The sequence below is a fragment of the Mizuhopecten yessoensis genome, unplaced genomic scaffold (assembly GCF_002113885.1).
Source record: "Mizuhopecten yessoensis strain PY_sf001 unplaced genomic scaffold, ASM211388v2 scaffold6719, whole genome shotgun sequence".
Taxonomy (NCBI): Eukaryota; Metazoa; Mollusca; class Bivalvia; order Pectinida; family Pectinidae; genus Mizuhopecten; species Mizuhopecten yessoensis.
In genome coordinates, this window is record NW_018406690.1 from 898,293 (window position 1) to 914,894 (window position 16,602).

A 16,602-nucleotide genomic window follows, 5' to 3' on the forward strand; every position below is an offset into this window, starting at 1 on the left:
AAAATTAAGTGGGTTATTGATACTATTCATAGAAAATTTGATGAAAATCGTTTATTGAAGAGCTATTGCATGGAAGCTTTTGGGTTGGCAGGCAACACAAAAGTCTGTCTGACGAAAAATGTCCATAATCCAATTAATGACCTCTGAATACATTGCATTTGTTATAACATACCGTAAAACCCCATGTAATTTGCGCACCTTTTTTTCCAGAAATTTAATACCCAGAGTCGAATTACTTATTAATTGATATGTGTTTGTAAGCAAGTAAACGTTTTATGTAAAATATTGCTAAAATGAATTGATGTATGCTGATATGCACACACGTGTGTGTCATGTGTGATCAGATATTTCAAAGGAAACAAACAACAAAATACACATTTTACGCAGTTTCTTCTTAGTTTTAACATCATTGTACCTGTAAACAATACTTATGAACTTATTTATAATAAACAAATTACAAAGATTCTAAGAATCCCAAGCGGTTTGTCTATCATTTTCGATCGATTTTCGGAACTTGGAACATTTTTAAAAAAAAATTAGGTGTGCAAAATATTTGAGTAGAAGTGTTTTTTTGGTATTTTTAGCCTCAAAAAGTACCTGCGCAAATTACATAGGTGCCCAAATTACATGGGTTTTTACGGTAAGTCTATCTTACAATTCAACAATGATTCTCCAAAAAAATACTAAAACAAGACAAACAATGTTGATTTAATCTTTAGATTTTTATTATCACAGAAACAAGGACGGAATGCAGATTCTACAAATATAAATAAATGGATGAATGCATCAATAATTAAATGAATATAAATGTTATAAATTATATCTCACGGACTCAAAAGTTCCATTTCAAGGCTTTGTTGATACATTTCTCTCCTTAGCTCACCTTTGCTGATACACCATGATCTAATATAAATGTAAACCACCTCTGAAACTTAGCATCTATCCTGAGCCTCTCTCTGATTACTGCTACTCCCTTTTGTACCATCCCTGATTAAACTCATGCCTGTCAGAAATATCTATCTAATTAGCAGTCCTCAGACGTCTGATATCACAGTCCTGATGTTTACTGATCAGATACCCAAGATTAGTTGTTCACTCTCCAGTATATCAAACATATAACAATTTGAAGTGTGTCATCTTTGTACTTTTCTTGTGGATGTTGAATTCTGATGATATTGAATCACATGCTCGGTTTGCCTGCCATCTGGTTCTGAAGTAACGTATTGTACTCATCAATTGCTACATTTACTTTCCGACTGACAGGGCGGAAGTCACACTCCATAGTTTTGGCTGCAATGACTGGTATCAAAGTTAAGGCATTCAAAAATACAATACAAATATTAATTAATGACATACCTACCAGAAGAATTCTTTGTTTACTCACATATTAATGACATACCTTACAGGTGTATTCTTTATTTAACAGCAAAATAGGTACTGGGTCTACTCCAAAGTCAAAGCCTGCATGTTTGCGAAAAAAACAGATCCCTCCCCCCCCGTATAACTCTGACCTGCATACAAGTATTGACTTGTACTAAGGGTAACAGGTGCTTCCCTGAACCTGAAGCCAAAACTGTTTAATGGGATAGAAGTGGGGGATGAAGCTTTCATTGACATACAACACACCATGTAGTCTACCCTATGTCACATGTGATAATACCCTGTAATGTAGTCCAGAATCACGAAACGTTTTATACACATTAAACAATGCATCAATTGTTCATTCAGGATATTTGTTAACACAAGCTATGTAATCGGTAAATCAATTATAACAGAACTAAAGTACAGTTTCATACAGCTGTATGATTGATAAGGATACAGTCCTTCATGACAAAGTTGTTCTGTTCATGATGCTGCCATTTTCGCTCCAGATTTTCCAGCTGAAATAACAATAAAAACTCAATTTAATGCTATGTACACAGTACATTTAATCAGATATTCACTTTTTTTAACACTGTATTAAAATCTTAAAACATGAATTAGATGATATTGGTAATATTAAAAAGGTTCCAAAGTTAATAAATGTCACTGGCTTAACCAACACTGATACTTTTACAGTAAAAACAAACCAGTTGCTTCAAGAGAAAAGTATTTGTTACATTTCTTAAAACAAATAACACTATTTATATCACAATAAGCCGAGGGACCAACACATAGGTTACATTCACATATCCTGGTTGAAACCGTAAATGTGGTGCAGAAATATTCCACGATAAACAAACGCACTCAGACCGGTCTATAAGCAGAGCTAAAAAATACACAGTTTCGGAGAATGAAAAACAATGTATCAAGAATATTATGCCCTTCTTTCATGCGTCCACTGATTTACATAACGTATCTCAAAAATTACATGTGGCTTGACATTGTTTTATAAAGAAATTATGCAAACTAACAATAGTCAGCATTTTAGTTTAGGTCAGGTACGTCTGGATCCCTCAATCTACACGTGACAAATATTCCTGAGGTCAGCCTTGGTCCAGGTCTGTGCCTGTCATTTTCTTTTCAAGTTCAACCATTTCAACCGGATAATCGAATATACCCCTGATCTCTGTTTCAAAGTAGTAGTGGGCTGATTACAGGACAATGAAATAGAAGTTTTTTTCTACTGAACTGCAATAAACATGAACGGGCTAATTACCAGGCATGGGCTTATCGCTGGATAAATACAGTGGTAGTTAATTTTAGAATCACCCTTTACCTGATTGAAGGTTTCATTGTCCTTCAGGTGAGATTTCAGTCCCTCATACTTTGCTGTTACGTGCTGCATTGTTTTTTTGAAGGTGTCTCTACGTTTCTGTAGTATTATCCTATCCTCCATCAGTTTCTGAAAATAATGCATGACACAATGTATTGTCAGCTTAACTTATAAAATTACATTCATCACTCACCTGGTCAGCAGAATTACCAATGAAGCCATATTCTATACAAGGCACACAGTACACATAGCTGAAAGTGATGTGTTACTATGACAGGTTCTATGAAACCCATTACCTCTTGAATCGGATGTTTAACCAGGTGGTTTAATAAATCATAAATACAGTTTTTAAATTTTTGATTTCAACACAAATGCAAAACGCGAAGAATCCTTAATGCTCACACAATATCTATGGACCGTATCACTTAAGGAACATTGTACCAAGTGATCAATTGATCAAGCCATTCTAAAGAAGTAAAAAGTCACTGTCAGAGGCTATGAAAACCATCTTTCATTTTCAGATTGACATGAAAAGTAAAAACACTTGGTACAGTTTTGTTTTCATTGTGCATATTTGTGGGGGTTAAATTTCGCTGTGCACCCGAATCCCATGTGATGTTCAAAGTATTTTGAGTGTAATCATTTAAGGGTTAAACCTCGAATTACAGGTAAACCATTTGAAGACACTGATCACAAGCGTCGTCATCCACCAGTGACTTCACTCGAAAGCTAATCAAATGTGTATGTACCTTTGAAGGAGTAAACTGTAATCAATGAATCACCTATTGTGTACACATTAATATATTGTGGCCACTTATAAGTAAGTGTTGTGTTTATGTGTACTGCCCAGTTGTCCGGTGGTAATCTTATTTGAGTTTATTTAAGCTTGCATAACAGCATTGGGTTATAAGTATTTGGGTTATAAGTATTTTCAACATGTTGTGATAAGGTCCATAAAATGGTGAACAATTTTGATATTCACGGATATTAGTCAAAGCATGAATATAGTAAAATTAAAACCCTTGCGAAATATGACCGCTATACAGTACTCATAATATTGACAAGCTCTGCACACAATGGGACAAATAATGAGATTAAATTTAATACTTTTTATGTCAAAAACCACAGATAGAAATACCTGTTTTTTCTGTTCCGAGTTTTTTCGGAGTGTGTCGAGGTCAGAATATACCCCTAACTCCTTCTCCATAGAGGCGTTCTTTTCTCCCAACATAACCAACTCTGAGTTGATCTTGTCTTCCAGCTGTTCCACCTTCTGTAGGTCCTGTTGTAGCTTGTCACTCTCTACAACCAATCAATCTTACCGCAGTGAATCACGGATCTAATCATTCTTACCGCAGTGAATCTCGGATCTAATCATTCTTACTGCAGTGAATCTCAGATCTAATCATTCTTACTGCAGTGAATCTCGGATCTAATCATTCTTACCGCAGTGAATCTCGGACCTAATCATTCTAACCGCAGTGAATCTCGGATCTAATCATTCTTACCGCAGTGAATCTCGAATCGTATCATTCTTACTGCAGTGAATCTCGGATCTAATCATTCTTACTGCAGTGAATCTCGTATCTAATCATTCTTACCGCAGTGAATCTCGAATCTAATCATTCTTACTGCAGTGAATCTCGGATCTAATCATTCTTACTGCAGTGAATCTCGTATCTAATCATTCTTACCGCAGTGAATCTCGGACCTAATCATTCTAACGGCAGTGAACCTCGTATCTAATCATTCTTACCACAGTGAATCTCGGATCTAATCATTCTTACCGCAGTGAATCTCGTATCTAATCATTCTTACCGCAGTGAATCTCGGACCTAATCATTCTTACCGCAGTGAATCTCGGACTAATCATTCTTACCACAGTGAATCTCGGATCTAATCATTCTTACCGCAGTGAATCTCGGACCTAATCATTCTTACTGCAGTGAATTTCGGACCTATTATATTTACTCTACCAAATCATACCAATGAATCTAAAACAAACAAGTATCTGAGAACTTCTTACTTGGATGGACAAGAACTATACAATACAAATATGATATTCCATTTAAAATCTATCATATCAAGTTTTATTTAAAGTATGTTCTCATTTAAAAGAAATTTTCTGGAAGTAGAGACAATTGATTTTCTCAAATATTGACGAGTAATTTAAATAGTATAATGATAATAAAAAGATTTTTTCAAGAATACCATTTTGTTGCAGGGATCATCAAAAACGATACTGTGAATGTCTTTTATTTGCATTTCTGAGCCATGATATCAGTAAAGCTGCATTTAACTGATTTGGCAATGTCTTTCTTTTTGAAGATCTTAAGTTACAGTATTTAATATTACAAAATAACATTTGTTAATGCATACTGTTGTCATTGAAACTACATGATCACAAAAGCTATGAATGGTCTGTAGAGGCCTTGCAGAATGCTTATGTAGTTGATAGTAGACAGGTTTCAGGTCAATAATAAATTAAGGATCCCCGTATCACTGCCAATATATGAAACTATGCATTCATAACTTATTTTTTCAGCATGACTATAGCTTTGATAAATCATTTTTGAAAAGAAAAACATACCTTGCAGGACTTTTATGAAAACATAATGAAGATGAAATGAACAAAATACATTCAACAAACGTGTTCCGAAAGAAAATATTCTGCGGGCTCAGACCAGGTTTCGAACCCTAGACTTCAGATTGTTATACCATCTCTGAAACCGATTGAGCTAGCTGGACCACGGTAGTGTATGATCCCAAATGTGCTGCAGTCATATCCAAATGGAAGTTAACGGGAGGTTACTCTATATAGGAAAAACGACCGTACAGTGAGACTGGTATCCTTAAGTTCAGTTACAGAAATCTTTCATGATATGAATTTAACGTACATTGGTGGTTTTTTTAGTAACAAAGACCTCAATTTAATATCCCCAATAACAATAGGGAATTCTGCAATGTTTATTAAGTCACATTTGAACCTGCTCTTCTGGCTGGAAAGACAAAATGATTGCTATAGCACAATCAATTTTCCAAATGCAAGGCCTTCAGGCTAACTATACCAACCTGCTGCTAGTCCGAAGGTGGTAGTTTCTGATTTTTTCATTTCTCCAGTTTTGAAGTCCAAGTCTTGTTTCATTGTAGCAAGCTCTTGTGGACTTGGTAAATGTGAGAATCGACTCATGTTCTGAAAGAGCAACAAAATCAACATGCATTTTAATGAAAAGCCTGCATGTGAAAATTATATCTATGAAATATACCACAGTGTACTTTGTAAAGAAAATATCAAAATTTAACTCTATCATCTCAATTCATACTCAATGAATTAAAATTTGTAAGTTTGCTACAATCTTCCATAATCCAAATATGAAATACCTTTTACCTCTCTGGACTAACCTCTCCGGAAGTCTGAATTCTACATACATATACAAACACAAAATACACCTGTGTCAATCAACCAACTGAGGTCCCAGGATAACAATTCCAGGTAGTATTACCTAGTACCTGTATCTTAATGTAAGACAGTTACCCACTCACCCGACTAATGTGTTCCAAGATACTGACAACATTCTGTTCCAGCTGATTAATTCTTTGCTGAAATTGCACAAAGGAAAATTAGCTCAAGTACACTTCAGAAACAGAATAAATTCTGAAAGACAGGAAATAAAAAACAGAGATACTGTAGCACTATTATGTATAACAATGGCAACTAAAATCAATTTTTAATCATACTGCATTTTTTTGGGGGGGAAAAGTACATCTATGCTGTGTCATTTTTAAAAGCTTAACAACTTATAGTTTTACCCACATTTTTTCCAACAAAAGCTTTACTAATGATGGAATAAAACAATTGTGAAAATTCTATCCATTAGGTTATACAGAAAAATTAACAGTGCTAAAAAGGCATATCCTTCTTTCCAAGTTTTGATGTAAACCTACCCCTTCTTGCGTTTTAGATTCTTCAAAAGTATTGAGGAATTCTGAAATGAAATGAAAATTTGAATTAATTTCAGGACTTACTGTATATTTCACTTGTCTTGTAGACTCCTGTCTTAGCGAGTTACCTTATTATGTTATTATTGCCAAATAGCTCAGAGAAAACATAAATAAACCAAATTAAAACTAGAGAAGCTGAGCGAGCCAACGAAGATTTACCCCCCCGCTTGTGCTTATAATGTTTCTTAAGCAGAAATTGAACTTTCAAAGGCTATAACTCCTAGGAAAATAGTCAAATCACAAATTCCTTTCTTCATGCACATTTACCTAGGTAAATATGATTCACTTTAACTGTACCAAGTTCCAACAAATTCTAACACACGGTTAAGGAGGAGTTGCGCTTTAATATAAGAATCATGGACAGACAGACCGACCGACAGACAGACAGGTTGATACCTATATACCCCCCGTCAAACTTCTACATTATCACTTTCATCATGGCTTATTTCTAAGACCCCTACAAAGTTACCAAGAAGGAGTCCCTTTCTCATCCTCCCTTTCACCACATCTCACTGTCTTTGAAAAATCCTCTAATTGGTCTCTGTCTTGACTTTATAAAAATCCTCTAATTGGTCTCTGTCGTGACTTTATAAAAATCCTCTAATTGGTCTCTGTCTTGACTTTATAAAAATCCTCTTATTGGTCTCTGTCGTGACTTTATAAAAATCCTCTAATTGGTCTCTGTCGTGACTTTATAAAAATCCTCTAATTGGTCTCTGTCGTGACTTTATAAAAATCCTCTAATTGGTCTCTGTCGTGACTTTATAAAAATCCTCTAATTGGTCTCTGTCGTGACTTGATAAAAATCCTCTAATTGGTCTCTGTCGTGACTTTATAAAAATCCTGTAATTGGTCTTTGTCGTGACTTGATAAAAATCCTCTAATTGATCTTTGTCGTGACTTTATAAAAATCCTGTAATTGGTCTTTGTCGTGACTTTATAAGCTTGAAAATTCCACTTGGAAACATGGAGATCATATGAGAAATACCAACTCACTTTTCAATACCGCTTGTTCCTAATACCCCTCTTGTAATAATTTTATTGTGTGGAAAGTTTTCACATGACTTGTTGACCTACTTTCATTTTCAGTGTATCTATTATTAATCAATACCATCAGTAAATATTTATTGCTCAACAAAGAAACAAATCATTGTAAATTAAACAAAGCACTAACACCAATGCTTTTTTGTGTATATTTTGAAGAAGATGTTTAGACTTAACTCAACATCGCAAGAAATCACGTCAAAATATTGAAATATACAGTTCACAGGAGAAAAGTGAGAACATTGCCTGAATTCTGCGATCATGTCGTCTTGAGTTATATTTACCATCCATTGTTTCCTCTCGTTTCTTCAGTTCTTTGTATTTTTGATTTCTTTCGCCTGCAAAAAGACATGACCATTATGGTTAATAACAACTTGAAATCCCCTATATTAATCTGCAAAGCACCTGCTCAGAACAGCCCCCCACCCCCCAAATACTTGTACTCTTTTGCATTTATTACACTACACACTGATCTTTCTCCATATGAACCTACATTGATCTTCTATATTTTACCAATAGTGATCTTCCTCGATTTACCCAATTTCTTCTTTTTTATATTAACCTACCTTGGTTCTCCTCTATATCAATATCGAGTTGTCTGCTTTCTTCTTCCATTTGCTCAATTTTCTCTCTGATCTCCTTTGTCCTACAAACAATTGACATTTATAGATAAAAGAGAAGATAAGCAACTGCTAAATCCCAAATGGCAACCCCCTACTGAGACCTAGGGAAGAATGTAAGTTATCCTCTACAATAAACCCTGGTATTGGACGTTAAGCCTTTACACTCGACTCATGGAAAAAGTTGTTTAATATGATGATTTGCTTATCCAGCACATCACATTCTCCATGAATACAGAAAAATCTGTCATTTATATTAATTGCAATGGTTTTAAGTAGACAACATTAATCGTTAAAATCTGTCGTTAACAACAAACTTCTCAAAGCAATCAATACAGCGGATACATTTTACTGTGTTACATCAACAGTGTTTAATGTACATACTGTCTCTCTACACTGGCGATCTCCTGGTTGTCCTCTTTGACCTGTTTTAAGAGGCGTTCCCGTTCCTCGGCAGGTGACACGGTTGTCTTTGTCTCCTCTACCAGGCTATCTCTCTTAGACTCCAACTCGTTCAGCTGCTCATAAAGTCTCACTAGAAACAGAATGAGTCATGTTTTATAGTTTTAAAAATACATTAGACCACAAATAAAAATAAGTATCATTTTATTTCTACGATTTGGAAAATTTCCACATATGAATACTGTAGACACCATTTACAATTACCGCGGGTAACACACATATAAAGGTTTTAAGTACATGTATGTATATAATCTAGTATCTGACTACAAGACAGTGTTTTATAATTACATTGCCAAAAGATTAATAAATTTTAGATTAAAAAGAACATTCTAGGATTAACGGCATTCTAGGATTTGTTATTAACACTAAATATTAATACATTAAAAGAATAAGATTTGATACCCCTTGAAAGGAGACTAGCTATACTTACCAGCTTCTTGCTTGACTTGTGATAAGGACAATTCCTGTAAATTAAATCAATATCAAGTCACACTGCATCCTATCAAAAACGTATACAAAACCTACTTTATAGTCAGAAGCTTAATTGGTGCATTATTTTTTAATTTTATACAAGCTAGATTTGTCCATAGATTAAGAGGACTTAATAGTCCTACTATATAGCCTGTTTGCATTAAGTATGTGCCTACATGTTGTATTTATCTTAGATATAGGGAAGACTTCAACTGAATTGTCTCCTGCTTGGGGGCTTGTCATTTTTGTCAGAATGTTTGCAATGAGCATGCTCGTAGTGCAAAGTCAATAGTTTGTAAGGTTCTTATCTAGGTTTCAGAATTTCTTGTGATTTAATCATCGCGTTTGACCAATGTTTCAAGATCTCAAAAAGCAAAGTTTAATGTCTGTTTTGAGATCCCCAAATTAAAAGGCAATCAGAACTTTCTGAAATACATGTAACATATACATCACACTAGATGTGATTGCAACTTACATGTGCATACAATATATACGTTTCTGTTACGCTCACAAAATCAGTTACCAGTCAAAATCTAAATGTAGGTTATTGCAATACATCATTCAGTGGCAAACCAAATCAGTTTTCACTAAAATGTACTATTGCTGATAATGTTCTTTAAGCATGTGAAATGGCTGAACCAAGTACTCAATTTCAGAAATAAGTAAGATGATTCTGGGTATTCATGACACACACCTCTTGTTGTGTTTCTATCTTTGAGTTGAGGACGTCCAGTTCCTGTTGACCTTTTTCCAGCTGCCGCAGCATGTGTTCGTTCATATCCTTTAGCTTTACATACTTTTCCCTCGTCTCAGGTTTCTAAAGAACAAAACGTTGTGATATTATAATGGGATTCACTATAGAACCAATTTTGAATTGAAAGCTGGAAGCTGTGCTACTCTTTTAATTCGTCTGTATGGAACTCAGATTTCAAAATTCAAAATTTCTCATACTTATTGTAACATTTGTCTTCAAGACACTTCTATTACTGTGCATGATCAGAAAAACTGCCAATCAACCAACGTACCATATCATTGACAAGGTTGTCTGCCATCCTCTTCTCCTGGTCAAGTTCCTGGTCCAGCTGCTGAATAGCCTCCTCCTTGCTGTAAATCACACAGCCAGAATGTTCGACATTAAGACGGAATATAAACTCAGGCATGTTACCATGTACACAGATATATAATAACATCACCATGTGACAAATAATTATGATCTCATGCTTTAAATCCAATTTGACTAAACATAAAATTGACAGCAGTAGCCATGATTTATAAAGATAGGTGTTGATAGATTTCTTCAGTCTTACTATCATTCAGCTTTAACTATAAACATACTTATTTTAGCACACTTGATTTTTTGCAAACTATCAATATTTAAAAGATTAGCACATTGATGAATTGGTGCACCCACAATATATGCAATAAATTAAGGTTTACTGAAACATTTATTAGTGTTATCATAATTGAGTGCAAAAGTTTAAAGTGCAAAAAAATGTTTGTATAAGAATACTGCTAAAAGTAAGTACATTTACAGAATACAGGCTAAATTAAAACACAGTAAACATCATCTGTAAACAGATACCTGAAAGGTGATCATAATTCTTCATCAATGTTGACTTACATTTCTGTAACGACCACAGTTCTATATGTTGTCATTATATACTCACGTTTTCTTCACTTCAAATAATTCTTCTATCTTTTTTGTCTCCCTCTCATTACCATTCCTCAGCTAAACCCAGAAACACAAACATCAGGATACACTTTACTGAGGTAATAATCCCTTACAGGTAAAAGGCATTGAAATATATGTTTTCAATATAACATGATAGATAATTCATTTTCTGAGAGGCATTCCTGAAACTTACCCATGATATCATTGTATAGATAGAAATAAATGAGCCTGAGAATATATGATACCATAAGGAGTGATCCAGAAATAACCAATGATGAGGGGTGGGAGACACTTTTTCAGAGACTCCGCCAATTATCAATATATTGAAAATCATTGGCAGACAGTTCTGGTTTTAAACCCACTAATAATATATTAAAAGATTTGCCTGCCATCTCCCCCAATACAATTACTAATTTTTAATTATGGAATTGCCACAATTTAGCTTACTACATGATTATAAATACCATCAATTTAATCAAACTTACATCATTAAGATCAAATTCAACATCCTGGATGTCTTCATCTGTTGTTAACTTGTCAACCAACTGAAACAGAAGTAGACACATGTACTTGGGAGTGCAGGGTATTGATATATGAGATGATAGTGATAATTTAGCTACATGTTTATAACACACTCAGCTGTACAATGATCAATGCTGGAACTGTTCAACACTACAGTATATCTAACAACATAACTTTTGTTACAGAATCATGGTCAGAAGATAGAACCGGATGTAGGATGCATTCTGAGACAGGATTACAATCATAGACTTAATAACAATATTTCAACTTGATACATTATCTGTTGAAGTTATTTTATTTTTTTGTAAATCGGAATGAGCAACTTCATTTTGTAAAATAAAAATACATGAACAACATACCCTGTGATGTGTGAGATTGTACTTACCGTATTGTAGTCGCCCAGTTCTCCCTGTAGATCTCTGATCTCTGTCGCTAGCTGTTCAGCTCTGTCAGAAAACAATAGAGTTTTATGTAGTCTCACAACATATTAAATTTACATGTTAAAAGACTTTATTTGATTATTTTTTTATTTCTGATTAACATTTGTTGGATTTTCAAATGAATTTAAATTACATACACTGCCTAGTGTATGTAATTTAAATTCATTTGAAAATCCAACAAATACAACCTAAAGATGTATTAAAACCACTGTAACACTGAGCTCAGGAGAAACACTTTCCCGTTCTCGGTATGGTCGTAAATGGTTGGAACAATCTCCCCAGTTTAGAATATGCCATGCTAATGTTCATATATTCTGAATTATGTAATACACTGTACATTAATAACCAATCTGTTGTATGTTGTTATAAAATATTTGATGATATAGACCTAGGGTCTTGCAGCATTTGATTATCACTATTCCATGAAAAATTCATCAAAAAATGAAAATTATATGTAAATAAGTCCTAGGAGAACTCTGGCAGGTACTTACAACTGTGACATAAGGAAGACTTCATTTTCAATGGAATTATATTTGACATATAAATTTGATTTTGAAAATGAATGAATAAATATACTCACCTTTTCTCATATGTCAGATATGTGGAATTTTCGTCCTGTGTACTATCAATCTCCTTGTTTAATCTGGTGTTCTCTGTATTTAATTCATTGATCTTACTCCTACAAAAACAATTTAAGATGTATATTTTATATACAGTATACATACTTGCACACTCTTCCTATTTAGGAGGGAGACTCCCAATTTTGAACCCTTGAATTTATTTTTTTCAACCAGCACATTTGCTAAACTACTCTATAAATATTCTAAGATCTAATGATTTCATCTGAAAAAAACAAAAAACTCAAAAGAAGTCATTTTAATGGGATATTATGTCTCCAGCAGGTAGGTATGTGGTATATACACACATCTTATTTATGCTTTAATTTTGAACAGACAGAATCTTCCCCATGGAAATTTCAAAAGGTTGGTAAGTATGAGTATAAAGCAAACCTTATGAGATACATATAATGCATACATATATAATGCAAAATATATATTTCGGACCTGGAAGAGTGTTATTGGGAACATTCTTTATAAAAGCTTTAGCCAGTCCAGAAACTTGTTCATGTATTAAGACTACACCTATGGAACGGTTGTCAGTCAAACTACAATCCTTTGGGAACAAACACAAAATATTTACATTCTCTGACGTTTTTAAGAAATAAAACTATATTCTGATCTGCAAAATTTATGTTTCCTGTGTCTGGAAATTTATTAACACAGATATTTTAAGATTACTGGTATATCCCAGAAATTCTCATCTCTCGCCAATATGTACAGTACCTGATCAGTCCAAGGAAGTAGGTTCTGTCCTGGACCTGTCTCTGTGGACCTGACCCTGAAATAAATAACACATCAAAGTAAACATCACATCACAATAAAAAAAAACAATTCATAATAAACAACATGTCACAATGAACATACACATACTTTCTTCAGATTACAAGATGTTTTTCTTTTGCCATATCATTTGGGATATTTTCATATATGATTGCAATTACCTTTGATTCCAGTCTTCATGCCTCCCAGACCTTGCTGCGTCATAGGGCGGTCCACAACCTTCACCTGGGCATTTAATGCTGTATACAGATGGAAAGACATCATTATCAAAGTATCAAGCTCTTTTATTATATAATTTTGCTTATCACTTGGGTTGCTGTCCATTCAATACAATTATAAAAAAATATTCCCACTTTCGTTCTTAAATAATTTCTACATATTCAGAAATTGAATGATAATCCAATGAATGCCAGTACTCACCAACTCCCCCTCCCAAAGAACCACCTCTGGTACCTGGACGAGCAGTGCCAGGATTCTGTGGAATATAAAATTATTTGTTCTTAGTTGTGTAGTAGGACCAGGAATAGTGATAAAGATAGTGCCGTCGCTGGAGCTCGAACCTGTGACCCTTGGCTCTCCAGCCCGATGCTCTACCGCTGAGCTTAAGGGAAATTCCCTACAGCTGACGCTTGTAAGGCAACCTAATCTTTACTATTATTAAAACCAAAGTAAATGCCATTACTTTACACTAAAAAAATCATGGCTGAATCATTGAGAGGTAGCATATTTCTTGCATTACAATGATATCAGATACTTTAAGTGGTAGTCCTCTTTGTCACTATGCCCTATTGTATAAACTGTAACTACTACTAAAACACTACTTTCCTAATGTTTAGTTGTTGTTTACACTATTACATTGAACATTCATATTATAATCCTTTAATAACCATTAGATTAATGACAGACCAGTATTTATATCTGTAATTTATCATTGCTGGGGTCAGTATTGGAGGTTAATGGATGATTTATTTCTTATTTACCATTGCCGTGGTCAGTCTTTAAGATGTTAAATAATGACATATTTACCATTGCTGTGGTCAGTCTTGAAGCTGTTCCTGGTTGTATCCCAGCAGCTACAATAGTCAGACCATTAAATAAACAAAATAATCCTCATCAATTTATAACAATAGGACGTACTGTATTTTTCCTAAAACTTCAATGATGGAGAATGTATATGTATATGCATGTAACCATATCATTGTTAATTAGTGACTCAAAAAGTTACCTTCGGGTTTGAAAAAAGGGGCCATAGTATCATTATAGAGGTGGAATTTCAAAATTATAAGGGAGATACTCTAGGTTCTTTATTCTTGAGAAAACACTAAATCCATTTCATAATTTGTTGGCAAAATTCAATACCTGTTCCCATTGCTCCCCTCGCTCCCGTCTTGGGGCGACCCCCACTAGCAGTTGGTACTCTACCACTCCTGAAAAAAATCAAATGTAAACATCATGAAATGAAACAATTAAATCATATTAGCATACACTATTTCATTTGCCCGCAAAGCATGTTCATAAAGTGAGCTTCATTGGTATTACAGATGTACACCAGTGAAATCCCTGTCAAAACTGATACAAATCAACCATGAAATTATTTCATATCCAGTGAGTTCAACCATTTGGCTAACACTTCACTTTTCCCTTTTGGGAACAGCAGGGGTACAAAAAATACATGATTGATTCCAATACAAAAGCATACATCTTCAACATATCTTTCTTGCCTATGTTTAACTCTCTGCAATGTAAAAACAGCTAATCAGTACCCCTAAGTGGCACAAAGCTGCTTACAACCTTATTAACCATGATGACATCATTGACAATGGAATTCATGAAAGACAGAAAAAGATATTGAAAATGTTTCTTTGAAAATAAAATGCTGATACCGGAATACAAATCCATCTGTCATATTTTGTTTAATATACTGCATACTGTAAGAATGTAGCACTGCCATACAAACCAATGAAGAACTGAAATTGTCATGAACTCTCTTTTTTTATCATGTTGGGAGATATTATGCCCCCCCCCCCCCCTTTTTTTTACTCATAACTGGTAGTCAACCCAATTCAAATAAACTGATTTGGCAATTATGGCTAATAGGTTAAACTTTAGTTTTAATAAGTTACGTATGATTAGCTAAGAAGAAGTTGACCAAAAAAACATGCATTAGCCGATCAAGATCATCCTAAAATATTGTCGCTAAGGTAAACGCCAGACAAATCTAGAAATTTTGTTGGCGATTTCAGAATGAAAACAACTTTCCTACAGCCTACATTCCAAACACTGACGCATTTATATAGATTTGAACTGCACAAATGTATCACTCATATAATGAATTTTAAATCAAGAATCAACAATGCTTACATATTCCCTCTATTAGACGACTTCAGTACAAAATCATGAAAGTGTTCTCATCGAAGTATGTGGGCAATGCATTGTGGGATAATGGTGTTAGGCGCGAGTATTTTTAAGATTTAGAGTAGCTTCCCTTCATCTAAAAAAGAGGCCCATAGGATCTGTACAGCTCTATTAATATTGCAAAGATTTCGTCTTTCGGGCTTCACCTGTCAACTTCATTAGCGCCAGCATCATTAATGTATATCACATTTGATTCCTTGGTCCCGAAAATGCTTGAAATAATAGCAAAGTTAATTAAAAAATTATCAAATGGTCAGGATTAGTAGGTTTTAAATGAGAAAATATCATTTCTCATCTTTTATTCATGTTTAACGATTGATACACGAGTACTGTCAACTAGATTTTCTCAAAATTCACCGGGTTAAAATAAAATGCATTTCTCTTCCCAAAAGAGCCAAAACTAATAGGAGGTTAATTCCTTGTGCCTTCCACATTTCTTTTTGTATTATGTTTACCCGTTGTGGGGATCAAAAATCAAAAGAGCTTCTATCCGAAGCTGGTAAGGCTTCGTTGACACTTTATCTCAATACATCCTTAACACAAACCCTTTTATCCAAGTTTTCGATCCCGAAGACCACCCTAGCTATTACCAAACAGGTATATTTATAACCGCCAAGGGTTCTCCACTACCTTGTACGGGAAGTGGCTTGGCACCAGTTTTAAATAGGAAGGAGTAATATGCCTTCACAAGGGACCGAGTCAGCGGTCCATGATTTTCTAATCGAACACTGTACAATTGAGCTAAAGGGAAATTTTGACAATTCCTCTAAGCGTGAAGCTTAAAGGCAACCGTGACTCCTAATCCCTTTTAATGGATGCGTTATCACATTGCTAAGCATTAACCTAGTGCTTGAAACAA

At 34.4% G+C, this 16,602-nt stretch overlaps 1 protein-coding gene across 1 annotated transcript; it reads right to left on the minus strand.

Annotated features, from left to right (window-relative positions):
• Positions 1-707: 707 nt before the first annotated feature.
• LOC110452520 (intraflagellar transport protein 74 homolog) lies at positions 708-15,776 on the minus strand. Its single transcript, XM_021501102.1, has 23 exons — positions 15,690-15,776; positions 14,688-14,755; positions 14,355-14,401; positions 13,749-13,803; positions 13,490-13,567; positions 13,272-13,326; positions 12,509-12,607; positions 11,874-11,934; positions 11,452-11,511; positions 10,962-11,023; positions 10,320-10,398; positions 9,989-10,111; positions 9,254-9,287; positions 8,746-8,896; positions 8,308-8,387; positions 8,026-8,079; positions 6,641-6,681; positions 6,239-6,295; positions 5,768-5,888; positions 3,834-3,997; positions 2,699-2,824; positions 1,820-1,880; positions 708-1,299 (listed from the first exon to the last, which is right to left on the minus strand). Coding segments are annotated over exons 1-23 (1,797 nt in total). The 5' UTR covers positions 15,692-15,776; the 3' UTR covers positions 708-1,180.
• Positions 15,777-16,602: the final 826 nt, after the last annotated feature.